Genomic DNA, 12,737 nt, shown 5'->3' on the forward strand with positions numbered 1-12,737 from the left:
CCGCAGTCCAGCACCCCCGACCCGGGCACGCCCCGCCCGCGGCTCTGGAGGGCGGGGCAGGCCCACAGGCCACGCCCTCTTCTCTAGCTCAGCCAATCGCATCAGTGCATGGGCGCGGCCCTTGGTCCCTATAGCCAATCAGCGCCGCGGGTGACACAAAGTGGTGCTCTTTGCACGCGCTTTAAAGGCCGGGAAAAACTGGCAGCGCCGGAGCCCAGTCAGAGCGGGGAAGGGCGTGGTCAGCTCGGCCTTCTGCCCAATGGAAGGCCGGGGCGGAGGTGCAGGGCAGGCGGGGGTAGAGTGGCAGCAGTCTCACCCAGTAAGAGAACGAGGCTCGCCGCGTCCCCCGGCAGCGCGGGCCAATGGGCGCGGGCGGTGGGCGGGACAGGGGTGTCCGTGCCCAGGCTCTGGATTGGGAGCAGGGCAGGAGCCGGGCCGGGCCGGCAGCGTGTGCAGCGCTGCACGAAAATGCACTCGGATGCCGCCGCTGTCAGTGAGTAGTGCCACGGCCGGGCCCGGGCCCGGGCCCGGCGCTCGCCCCGCTGTCCGACCGAAAGAACCGCCCGACTGGGGGCGGCTTCTCTTGCCCCTGAGCCGTGAGGCTTGGCCGAGCGCGCCACCGGGACTCCCGATGCCGGGGAAGGGTTCAGGCCCGCGGGTGCGGGACCGCCGCGGAGCGGGGCGGTGTGTGCGTGCCTGGCGGCGGGGCCTTCGCGGGTCAGAGGGAGCCCCGCGGCTCTCAGCGCGCTCCCCCGGGGGGCGGGGACGGGAGCGGGCGGGGGCAGCAGCACCGGAGAGGGCCGGGGGCGCTCGGAGGGTGTGACGCAGTTTGCCCATCCCAGCTGGTGAGCGGCTGAGGCTGCGGCCGGCCCTCGTGGCCGGCTGTGAGAGAGCCGGGATTGCCGAGGGGAGCGCGGGCCGCGGAGCTGCGTGTGTAAGGGAAGAGGGACGGGGGTGAATTCTGCGGGTTCCGCCGGGCCGGTGCGGGAGAACCGTGCTGCTTGTGCGGGGGACTGGAGCCGCGGCGCATGGTGGGAGGCGAAGTCCCTACGGTGGCGGCCCCACGCAACGGGGCCGGCGAGAGGCAGCCTGGCGGACTACAACTCCCAGCGGGCCCTGCGGCGGCGCGGCGCTCTGCCCCCACCCCGCGGACCCCCGGCCGGCCGGGCCGTCCCCGCCCGCCCTGGGCAGCACGGGGGCATCGCGCCGCCCGTTCTGGAGGAGCGGGGCCGGGGCTTTGTCTCCGCAGTCGAGTTTCTGGCTGCGCTTTCCGAGCAGCAGCGACCGCCTGCTGTAGGCGGGGTGCGCGGTGCTGGGGGTCACGCATCGGCGTGGCCGTGGGGTGGCCGGGGTTCAGGGACGGGCACGGTCCGCTGCAGAGACCTGGCGCTCGTCCTGAGCACACCGCTGTCCTGCTCAGCGGCGTCCCTCTGAAACCTCCCGGGAACGTGTTCTCACTGCGAGAGGATTTGCAGCTCTGAGATGCTTTATTACTGTAGAACTTGCTTGTGGGGAAGATAATGAAAATTGAAGCTTTGATCCTGCGTTAGGCAATGATTGTCCGACTTTTGGACAAAGTCCTGAAAGCAGTGCGGGAAAGAAATGCTGCATAATGCCTGGATTTTCTTGAATCCTCTTGTGTCTCTTATAATGAGATCTCGTAGAGGGGCAGCCTGGTAAAGGCTCTAAATCATAAGGTTATATCATTTTTTAGTGGTTCTGGTTTATTTTACCTTTGTATTTAGGGGTCATTATGTGTTGGTGGTGAAGGCTACCATTAAAACAGGAATGATTGCCTCAGAAATAGAAGGATAATTATTCTAGAAAATGCCTTCTGTTCAGTGTCTTTTGTCATATGCCCTGTCAAAAAAAATGCAGGTCCTCATTATATACACGTGTGAGTTGCAGTTACAAATATTCCAGGGCTCCCTCATGTAGGATAATTTGGCGACATAGTGATTTTTAATTTTTTTAAATTTTAACTTGTCTTCAAAAAACAGTAAGAGTTGTCTTCCTCAGCCCTCAGCTGTTACTGGCTTTTCATTAACAGTGTGCTGTGGAGTTATCAAATCTTGTGCCTCAAATTTTTTTTTAATTGCATATGTGTTATTTTAAATAGATATATTTTTCTAATTTAATTTCATTATCTGTAGCTTCATCATGGTTGGGTTTTTTTCATTGATCTAAATGAGCACTTCTTGAAGCAAGAAGTGTTCATAGCATAGTTTTGCACATACAGTAGCTGGCTTATGGTAGTCTCTTGACTGAAGGTTTATTTTGAGCCACTTTTTTGATCCTTCTTAGTTCTTATGCTGTAAACTCCATTAATATGTTTTTGCTCAGTCTGAGTTTTACTTTCTGGATACACACCATTATATAAGGAAATCAGCTTTGCTTTTTTCTATTGAAGATGCCTGCTTAAAAGTTTCTTGTAGCTCCTGTGGCTATAATTGGAAAAGCCTTCTCTGTATAAGACCATGTAATAGGTTGAATTAGGCAGGTAAAGTTTTGTTTTACTGCTTCTCTTCATTCTGTTGTATCAGGGTGAGCTCTTATTTGTGTAATTGCAGCACTTAATTTAAATTTATTTTTGTCTGAGTACTTTTTGTGCTCTTAGTGAATTATTAATCCTGTGTTTTCTTTAATTTCCCTCCTCCCACACTTTCTTTGCAGGTACTGAAAGCAAAGACTTTGGGCTTTTTCAAAGCATTAGTTCCTAGTTTTGTTTGTGTCTTCAAGCAGAAGAAGATAACTCGCTTAATTTGTCTGTCTTGGTGCTTGCCAAAAAGCATAGCATTAGGAAGTACTGTACATCCTGTGAAAGTGTTCACCTCTTGTATCCAGCTTAAATATTAGAGCATTTAATAGTGTGGTTATTTCTTCTACAGGAAGTAAGACTACTTAACAGGGGCTTGAAGCAGAACCCTTAGTTTATATGTGCCAGCATTTTTGTTGTACTTCCAATTAAATTGTTTTATTACAATCATGGTCTGATGTTAAACAGAATTTTTACTTTTGGCTCATAAAGAGATGGGAACAACTACCCGTTCATTCAGTGAGGGGCATGTGTCTATACATATAAAATTGTGTCTATGTAGATGGTTATATATATTTATATAGGGTTAGAGCTGTGAGGCTTTAGCTCATCCTTAGGAACTGACTGGTGTGGCACACTTGATGCAGATGTGTTGCTGCACAGACTGGGACTGGGTCTGCTCATTAGCTGCAGATTGCTGCTTCCCGGCTCTGCTGGTAAAGTGGTTTGTAGGAGCGCCCTCTAATCCACTCAGTCAAATGTACCTGGGTTAGCTCTTGCCACTTGCTTAAGTTGTCTCAACTGGCAGGTTGATTTTTTGCCTGAAGCGGGTTAGGGAACGTGGCCATGGCCTTTGCTGCTGGCAGGGCCGTGGGGTCAGTCAGTTTTGGCAGGGAGGAAGAAGCAAGCAGCGGGACAGTGTGCCTTTGGCTGGCATAGCTGTTTCTAGGCTGTTGCAGCTCCATCCTGAGCCACATTCCAGATGTGCACGGTGCTGGATACCCTATAGCAGATGCTTGACAGGGTTGCATTTCTGCAGAATTAGCTAGAGCACAAGATAAGTTTGTATTAGCTTGTGCCCTTTGTAGGGTGCCAGGTGACACCTGGCATGAAGTTAAGAGTAATGCTTGCAAACAGCTCTTGGGTCATGGCAGCCAATGATGCAAAACTAGCTCACTGACACTTGTTTGAATTAATCTGATGGTAGAATAAGTGTTAGACTGGATGAACACTTGCCATCAATGGAAGTAGATGTTTTGCACCAGAAACTCACTTAGTGTTAGTCTTTGCTATATAGCACAAAACACCCCACCAAAATCACCTCCTTCCAAGCAAAGCCAAATCCTGCCATGAGCCAGTTGTGCAGAATACTTTATCCTGTATGTTAGTATAGGAGAATTAGCCTAGCTCTTATTTATTCAATTTAAGGTCAATGGAAATGTATTCAAGCTAAAGTAGCAGTTACACAAATTTTGCTCTGTTTAAATTGCTCTAAAATTCTTAAGTAGCGTTAAACTGCTGTAGATCTTTTTGTAAACAAGCCTTCAGATTAGGATACTGCAAAAACACCTAGGTAGAATAAAGATTTGTTCCTATGGGGGCAAAAAAGAATTATGCTTTTTCCTATCTATGCAGCATGCAGTGATCTTAAAGTATTTTGTTGCAGTCATTCTGAGTGGTGATACCAAATGTTAAGAGTTGAATGTGAATGTTTACTTTTTAAATATTTTAGAGTACGTTTAGTAACTCCTACCGTATTTTTTTGCTTGGATTTGGGTTTTCTGTAGGGTTTTTTATTTACTAGCTTAAGTCAAACTGTGTTTTGCTTCAGAACATTTTAGGCTGTTGTGTTTGCAAAATTTACACAAATTTGCAACTGTGGGTTTTGGATACTGTTGGTGTCAGCAGTAGCTCTGAGCCTGGTGCAGTTCTGGGTGCAGGCAGGAGGAACATCCTGCAGTATCCTGTCTTCAGCTTTAATGGCTGGGTCCTGATGCTCCTCGAGATAGCTTGGATCATCCCATCTAATTGCCAGTCCTTGCTTTGCAAGCTGGAATTCACTTCTGTTTTCCTTACTTTCTGAATCATGCCCTTTATTTGACCACACCAAATCAAGGGAGACCCTGCTTTTCCAGCATGTTCTCTGCCTCCCTTGACCCAAGGCTTCTTGTCCCATGATGGAGTGGGAGAAAGGATTCTTCTGCAGGGTGGCCCGGGTATAGGGTGTCACTGCCTGCAGGGATGCAGCTACAGACACACTGAAATAGATTTTTAATCCTGTCTTTGACAGGAATGCAGAGTCAGCTCCTATCTGCTGTGAACTGCAGTTTGGGACTCTCAGTCTTCAGGTGTGTTGTTAAGATTTTGTGTAAATAAGACTGATGTACATTTTTCTTTTGCCTTCTGTATTTAGTAATGAATACAAGAATTTTGCTTCCTGGACATGAGCGTTGAGGGCTTTCACCAAATGTAGGTTTCAGATCATTAATCAATTCATCATTAATCAATATAAATTGCATTGCTGTTAGGATAATTCCATAAGTAGACTACAGACTATAAAATAGTATATTTTGTAGAAGATTAAATGATTCTTTTTTGAGTAAGTAAAGTTTATTTAAAGCTAACCCAGACAATAGAACTTTGAACTACTGTTGCTAGTACTACTACAAGTTTTTTTTTTCTATCTCTGTTACTTGAAAGCACGGAAAACAATTGAATAAAAGCCTAAGCATGCTATTTTAATTTTTAGATATGAGTTTGCCTGGTATTTTTTCTGTTAATTTTTTTTCTGAGACGTTTACAGCTGTATTTTAGCAGTAATAAGAATTACTACTATGTTATTACTACTGCTATTTCTATATTTAAATTTTAGTATTGTATATATGGCATATCAATTTGGGACAACTATTTTAGACTTATTGTTAAAGTGAGATTTTGCATAGATTTTCTATTTGCTTAAAAAAAATAGCAGCTTTTAAAAGAAACTTGGAGTCAGCTGATCTTGTTTACTACTATTGTTAATTTCTTACTAGGTTTTTAATAGATTTTACTGCACCTTGTAGCTGTGTTTTGTCCAAGCTTTAAATTTCCCCCTTGGTTTTCAGATGTTCATTTCAATAGTTTGGCAACACATTGCTCATTCTGATAAAAAAATAGAAAAAATTGGGATTTGATCTCTAAAGTTTTTTCATTTCAGATAGGAAAGTAGAGTATTTGAGTCTAGTTTACCTGTATACTTTGCTTATACTTAAGATACATTGAGTTTTTTGTTTTTCTGTATTGTATTTCATGTGTGCATTAATGAGAGGGTGTAGAAGGTTTTTTTTTCTAGTTTGTTATGGAAGCAAGCCCAGGTAGCTCTTGTTTCTTTTACCTCTCTGTAATTCTCAGGTCCATAGTTTAAACCTTAACCTACAATATTCTGAAAATTATTTTTAAACTATTTTCTTTTTAATTTTAAATAATATATAATTGACTAACCCAGCCTTTAACCCTTAACATTGTGTTAATCACACACTGCAGACAATGTTTAAATTCCATTAACCTAGGTTGTCTCTGTCATTCCTTTCTGGGTTCGGGATTTGCAATTATTTTACTCAGATTTTTTTTTTAGCCATTGCATTCTGAATTACTGCAAAGTATTTAATGCCATCTGGAATTTTCATTGCTTCAGACCTCACTGAAGATCAGCTACCTTTTGCATGAAAACTAATTTAATCAACAGAATACATATGCTTGTTTGACATATACCCCTTAAAGTCATAGCAAACTTTCCACATATCATCTTTCACTATTTACAAAGCAAGCAGATTTCCTTCTTCTGATTGGAGGTCAATGAACTGTGTGTTCTGTCTTAGAATGGCTGGAACTGGAAGGGACCTGAAAGATAATCTCGTTCCAGTCCCCCTGCCATGGGCACCAGTGCCTTCTGCCGGGACCAGGTTGCTCAGAGCCCCATCCAGCCTCACACTTCAGGCTTGGGGCCTCCACAGCTTCTTTGGACAGCCTGTGCTAATGTCTCACCACCCTCACAGTAAAGAATTTCTTACTAATATCTGATCTAAACCTACTGTCAGTTTGCAGACATTCCTCCTTGTCCTGTCACGCTTTTCTGGAAAGTCCCTCTCCAGCTTTCTTGAAAGTCCCCTTAAAGTACTGTAAGTGCACTAAAAGTGCTGTGAGATCTCCCTGGAGTCTTCTGTTCTCTGCACTGAACAAGCCTAGCTCTCAGCCTTTCTTCATGGTTAGCTGTTCCTCCAGTTGTCCTTTGTGACCTTCCTCCAACACGTCCATGTCTTTCCTGTGCTGAGGACCCCAGAGCTGGATGCAGTTTCTGTAGGAAAAAAAATAAATTCAGACCAATTCGTGTGCTTTGAAACTCTTGTCTTTAGGTGAAAAATAGCTTCAGACATGGTGGCATTATTTGTGTCAGGCTCATCCAAGCAGCTGTGGAGCTTCCTGTGATGTGTTGCCCCTTTTGAGGTGGCACTGGGAGGTACAGGTGGGTTAATCAAACACATTGCTGTTGTGCTCCCACTTCAGAAGACCTTTCCTGTTTCTTCCTCTAACTCAGCTTGTGTTGCAGCTCCTTGGTGATCTGATTCAGAGCACTGGGATGGCAGGGTTTGTTTATTTATTCTGTGGGTTAGATTCCAAGTGTAGTGGGCTGACCAAGAAGGGGATCAGCAGGCACAACTTCAGAGGCTGCATAAGCATATGTGGAAGGTTTGGGAAGTGGAGGGGAGAGAGTGTGTCCTTAAAGAATACATTTGCAACCAGCTGTCCAATTGCTTGCCATCTTGACCACTGTTGATCGATGCTATTTTTGCTAATTTCTCAGATAGTGTTGTCCGAGCATGGGAACTATTATTTTTTGGATTTTGTTTCTCAGAAAAACCCAAATCTTTTTCAAAATAGGCTTTTTCACAGTGGTATAGGATACTTTGTGTATCATTCTTGAAATATAGATAAAGCAAATCCTGACTCCCTGACCAATTCAGAGAATAACCTGAACTGTAATTTAACTCCCCTAACTTAACGGGTGATCCTTGTGTTTGCTTTTATAACTGTAAAAGAAATCTGTTTTCTGTTTTAGGTAATATCCCTACACTGTGCAAGCTTCCCCCATGAGAGTAAAAAAACTTTGGGCTCTGGTCCTCCATATTCAAATGGTGGATGGTGTGATCTCTCTTGTATTAGAACTGGAAAATATATTGGTATAACCCTGCTAAGTCCATCATAGTTATGGATCCTATTTCTGAAGCAGCAGCTTAAAATTGTACAGATATTTTCAGCGGACATGTAAAACATACTGGCATGAACTGTGTGTTTTAAAGTGCCTAGGAATGTTTTGTTTCAAAGGTGATACCTATATATATAATCCTAATGTTAGAGCACTTTTTCAACCATTTTAAGAGTGCTATCTGAAGTTAATATTAGATAAGAATAAATAAATATTTGCTTAGTGTTCTCAGCTTTTTACCCCCAGATATAACTGGTTTCTCTAACCACTCATGTTCTTTGTAGATTTTAGGCTAAGGAGCAAGGGAAACTGTAAAAATCATATTCCAGAAAGTTTAATCAGATCTGCCTGTTAACAAATCAAATCTTATCTTTTCATCCTGCCCTCCTCAGAATGGCTTTAATGTTCCCTGTTGTCCTCCTCCCTGTTTGCCCCCCTCTCCCTCTGTTTTTTTTTCCTCATTGCTTTATATTGAATTGAGGATTGACCAAGAAACTCAGGATTATTTTTTTCTTGCAGAATGGTTCTGCTTAGTATTGTTTGACTAGCAAAAATGGAACTTTATTGAGCTCTTAATGCAGGAAAAACTCTAGCACCCTGTTCAAGGCTCAAGAGTTTCCTATTGTAGCTTGGTAAGATTAGATTGTCTTTGACTTTGAATGAATAAGGTTAGCTGAAGTTGGAAATTCCATCTCTGCTGCTTCTGACTTAGAGCAATTTTGTTGCTGTGGTGGACTGGGGACAACACATTAAGAAATAGGTAGCAATTAATTAGATGATACTCTGGCTAACATAATAAATGAAATATATAATTTCTAAAAGTATCTTTTTATTTTTTTTTAATTCCCTGTGATAAGAGAATTCCACAGGGATGTGTGTAACAAGTACACTTGGAGCAGGCAGTTTTTCAGTTCCACTTGTTAACTTCATAGCAGTGTGCTTCACTGACTTGGCAGTCGGATGTTTAATGATGACTCTTGTTTATCTGGGTCATCTTAAGTGTATCTTGAGAGCATTCCTTTGAAATACTCTGGATGGAAATAAGGGAATTATTTTTTTGACCTTGCATCTTGCATCAGCTGCTGGGCAAAGCGAAATTAAATGTCTCATATTAGAAATGCTTTAGTGCATTAGCTGGGTAGTGACGCTAGGCACATACAGAAGTTTTTCACATATAGAAGAAGTTTGCTTGGAATACTTTGCTTATCATACAGTACATTTCTCTAGAGTGTTTTGGCGCATGAGTTCTAGTGGGGTAGCTAATTTATTTTTAGTTTAAATGGAGATACTCTGTAGTAGTTGGCTGTCTTTAAGCCCTCTCAGCTGGTTTGTGTTCATTTTCTGAGATTCTTTTTGGTTTGCCTGCTGTCTCACTGGATCTCATTTGTTTTCTTGTGAATTAGTTACTTTCCAGTTTTGTTCTTGCCACATTCCTAGCAAAAATAGGGAATTCAAAAGAATAGAGAAAAATTAGTTTCTCGCTCTTTAGTAACTGAAGCAAACTCAAGTGTTTTCTATTTGGAGGGTGGAAGCAAAATTAGCATCTATGCTATGGCTTCTTCCAAGAGGTGTCAGAATATTTCATTATCAGTTTTTTTGTCTCTTGTCTTAACAAGTGCTGTATTGTAACCTTTGGTTTGTTATTAAAAAGCCATGTTTCAATTGTGCGAGTGTATTCTAGTCACTTATTTTTGCAAGAAAATTAGCATAAAGGCAAGTACATGTGTGTTAATAAAATCAGATTTTTTTAAGAACTAGGATTTTTATTAATGATTTTAGAATGTTGTATGGTACTTAACTTGGTTTTGGAATAGATGAAACAGAAGGACTGGGTAACATGGAAGTTACAATGATTCCCAATATCAGGGAAAAAAAGTTGTAATTTATTTTTTTAAATTCAGCTATAGTTAGCTATACTTCTGTTCTGCTGAGGGTCATCCATATCTTAAGAAATATAGATGCATATGATATCTTTTTGCAGGTTTCAATTGTTCTACTCAAGTGTTGAAAATGTTAGTGCTGAAAATGTTGAGATTACTTTTAGTTTATAGTGCTGTTATGATTTTATTAAATAGCCAGAATATGGGAAGATCATGACTGCTGCATTTGGAAATCAGAAATGTAAAACCCTTTTTTTTTCCTCCCCTCTAGATTTTCAACTGAATTCTCATCTATCAACACTGGCAAATATTCACAAGATTTACCACACCCTCAATAGGCTGGTAATGACTTGCCATTTTCTCTTAGCAGAATAGCTAAGGCTTTGGTCCAGAATATTTCATGATTGAAATCATTAAGTGATTACACTTCTAAAAATTATAACTGCCTTGTTGTATGAAAGGCTGTTGGGTTTGAATTGGTGAAGAGATAAGCACTATTAGTAAAAGGTGAAAGATTATACTCCTGAGGTCAGAGTGGAGTTTGAACTTTGAACATTGGATTTAGATGTTGCCTCATACAAGAAGCTTTCTTGGATACATTAAGTGATGGTAATCATCATAGTTACCCAGTTTCTTGCAGTTCTTCTGGAAAACATATTGAATGAGCAAGCTGTCCTTTTACACCCATGCAAAAAGTGAAACAAGGTTTTTGTGAAGACTCTTCCTGCTTATGTGCTGTGCATTTACATTTGTTTTATTGCAACTATAGCTGGAAATTGTGATGCGGCTTCTGTGTGTACACTGTAAATTTAGTGGAAAAGACCCTGCCTGAAAAAGGGGGTAAATTCATTTCCAATGTTTCAGATGGTTTTTAATCAGTTTCCTTTAGAACACATATGTATGTTTATCCTTAAGCAAAGCCATTTCTGTGCTAAGTGGTAAATTCAGTCTTTCTAATGCTGCATTTATTGGAGGAATTATTCAGTAAAATAATGCCAATTCCTCACCTGATGGGTAATTGTTTCCACTCTTGAAATAATTTGATAAGGTTTTGATTGAAAAAAAACCTCAAAAATATTAATCAAATTCAATTTACTTGAACTTTTTAGATAAATGTGCAAGTGTAACTTTTTAGGTAAATATGAGCTGAAAACACGAAGTCTACAATCTTAGGTAGATGATCCTTAAGTAATTAGGATGATATTACTGTCAAGTAAAAGTTAAAAATAGTACAGAAGAATGAAGATCACTGTCTTGTTTAACTGTGTCGTTCCTGTTTCTTGCAGAATCTGACAGAGGACGTTGGTCAAGACGATCACCAGACAGGTATTTAATAGGGATGGAGTAAAAATAGATGGAAACAGTTCAAACATGCTTTATTAAGCAAGTCTCTCTAACATAACTGAAAATGATGTTTTAGAATGCTAAAGGAATTTTAGGAAACAAGTGTCTGGGTTTCTTAGTTTTTTTCAAAATAGGTGTTTGTGCTTTTAATTCATTGAATTATGAAGGACTTGAACAGGTATCAGCAGTATCTGTAATTTTACTGTCTCTTAGTTTAGAAGACTTAATAAAATATTCCTCTCACTCCTGGGACTCAGCCTGATGGGCCACAGAATATCTATGTTCTTACAGTGTTTTGAGTCTTGAAAGAGCATTAGTGAGACCAGAGCAGAAGCAAAACCTCTTCTGGTTGTTGTGATACCTGTGACTGAGTTTAAATGCTGTGCTCCAAACAACCAGCATTTTTCTTGACTGGTTCTGATGCAGGTTATTTCTGTTTCTTGTGCAGATTTTCAGTCAGTGTCTGAGTACTATCTATTTTTGAGTTCATATCTGTGTTTTGTTCTGTGAAGTGTCATCATTTTTTCAGGCCTTCTTCTCAGGTGCCTGATACCAGCTTCCTGTCATTCTTGATTTGTCAGCATTTGAGCTTTGTGACTTGATGTTTTGCAAGGGTTCTTACCTCCTTTTGCACTGCCTTCAAGCCCTGATCACTCACTCAGCAGAACTGTTCTTCAAAACTGACCATTGTCTATCCAGCCATCTGACTCAAAGCTTTTTCACTGTCCTGAGGTGATGGCTGTATTTGCTGGCGTTACCTTGAGCATTTAGCGAAGTGGAGAGAGCTGTCAGCTCCTCCTGGAGATTTCTGCCACACACTTACAAATCTAGCACACTCAGCCTAGAGCAATGAGAAGAGATGCATAGGACTGCATTGCTTGGGATTGGACAGAGCTCACTTAGGGATTATGCACCCTCCTCTGTACAGCAGCAGGTCACTTTGTTTCAAGTTTGAACTCTTCTTACCCTAGCCACAAAAGGCTTCTCTGAAATACTTTCCTTCAGTGTGGTTAGTGATTTGATACTTGAAATTAACTCATTATGTAAATGAAAAGCCTCTGAAAAAGAGCTTATGACCAATAGTTGAAGACAGTTAGAGATTTTAATGTCCATAATTTAGAACTGATGTCCTCTCCCATCTTGTGATGGAGACTTGGAATTTTTTCCTGTGTGTCCCAGGTGCTCTAAACTGATATGCAAGCTTCATACTGATTTCCTGTATGAAATGTGTTCTATAATCTTTGTGTACTTTTGATCACCAAGACCTGTTGTGAAGCATTAAGGTAGTCCCCTTCTGTCACTAATCAGTAAGTGTTGATGTACTTGAGGTGTTTGGAATTTGTCTTACCTCTTGCCTAGCACTTCTGTTATAAAGTATAAGAAATTAACCTTGGTGCTCTCATTACCTGTATTGGAAGGTGCTTGAGCACATTACCATCAGTGTCAGTACAAAACTGTTCATCAAAGCCAGTATCCTATTGCCTGCACACTGTTGTTTGAATTAAGCTGTTTCAAAAGTGTAAATGTGCCTGTTGAATGAGTTGGGACACAAAATCCCAGTAAAGGGTGCAGTTTTTTTGCAATAACTGTAAAACCTTTCAAACCAGAAACAAATATGAGAACCACAAGTAAAGATTGATAATGCCAGGTTGCCTCCTCATCTTCAGATTATTTCCACTATTTCTTATGCTTCTGCCCTGTTTTATGTCTCCTTGTAGGAAGAGATGAAGCCCAA

General features: G+C 41.6%; 1 protein-coding gene across 12 annotated transcripts in view; it reads left to right on the plus strand.

Moving 5' to 3' along the window:
- The first annotated feature begins 261 nt into the window (after nucleotides 1-261).
- Nucleotides 262-12,737, plus strand: part of DCUN1D4 (defective in cullin neddylation 1 domain containing 4) — a 38,321-nt gene continuing 25,845 nt past the window's right edge. For 2 of the 12 annotated variants that reach the window (XM_064710384.1, XM_064710385.1), the window contains exons 1-3: nucleotides 262-319; nucleotides 9,930-10,000; nucleotides 10,945-10,984. Coding sequence is in view for 2 of the 12 variants with exons in the window: in XM_064710374.1 (XP_064566444.1) it covers nucleotides 469-493; nucleotides 9,930-10,000; nucleotides 10,945-10,984 (136 nt within the window). In the remaining 10 variants the exon portion in view is untranslated. Of the gene's footprint in view, nucleotides 320-373; nucleotides 494-1,350; nucleotides 1,698-4,843; nucleotides 4,885-4,986; nucleotides 5,006-9,929; nucleotides 10,001-10,944; nucleotides 10,985-12,737 lie in introns of those variants that run through there. The other 10 variants (XM_064710374.1, XM_064710375.1, XM_064710379.1 and 7 more) reach the window with 8 other exon arrangements.

The sequence above is a fragment of the Zonotrichia leucophrys genome, chromosome 4, assembly GCF_028769735.1.
Source record: "Zonotrichia leucophrys gambelii isolate GWCS_2022_RI chromosome 4, RI_Zleu_2.0, whole genome shotgun sequence".
In the NCBI taxonomy this organism is placed as follows: domain Eukaryota; kingdom Metazoa; phylum Chordata; class Aves; order Passeriformes; family Passerellidae; genus Zonotrichia; species Zonotrichia leucophrys.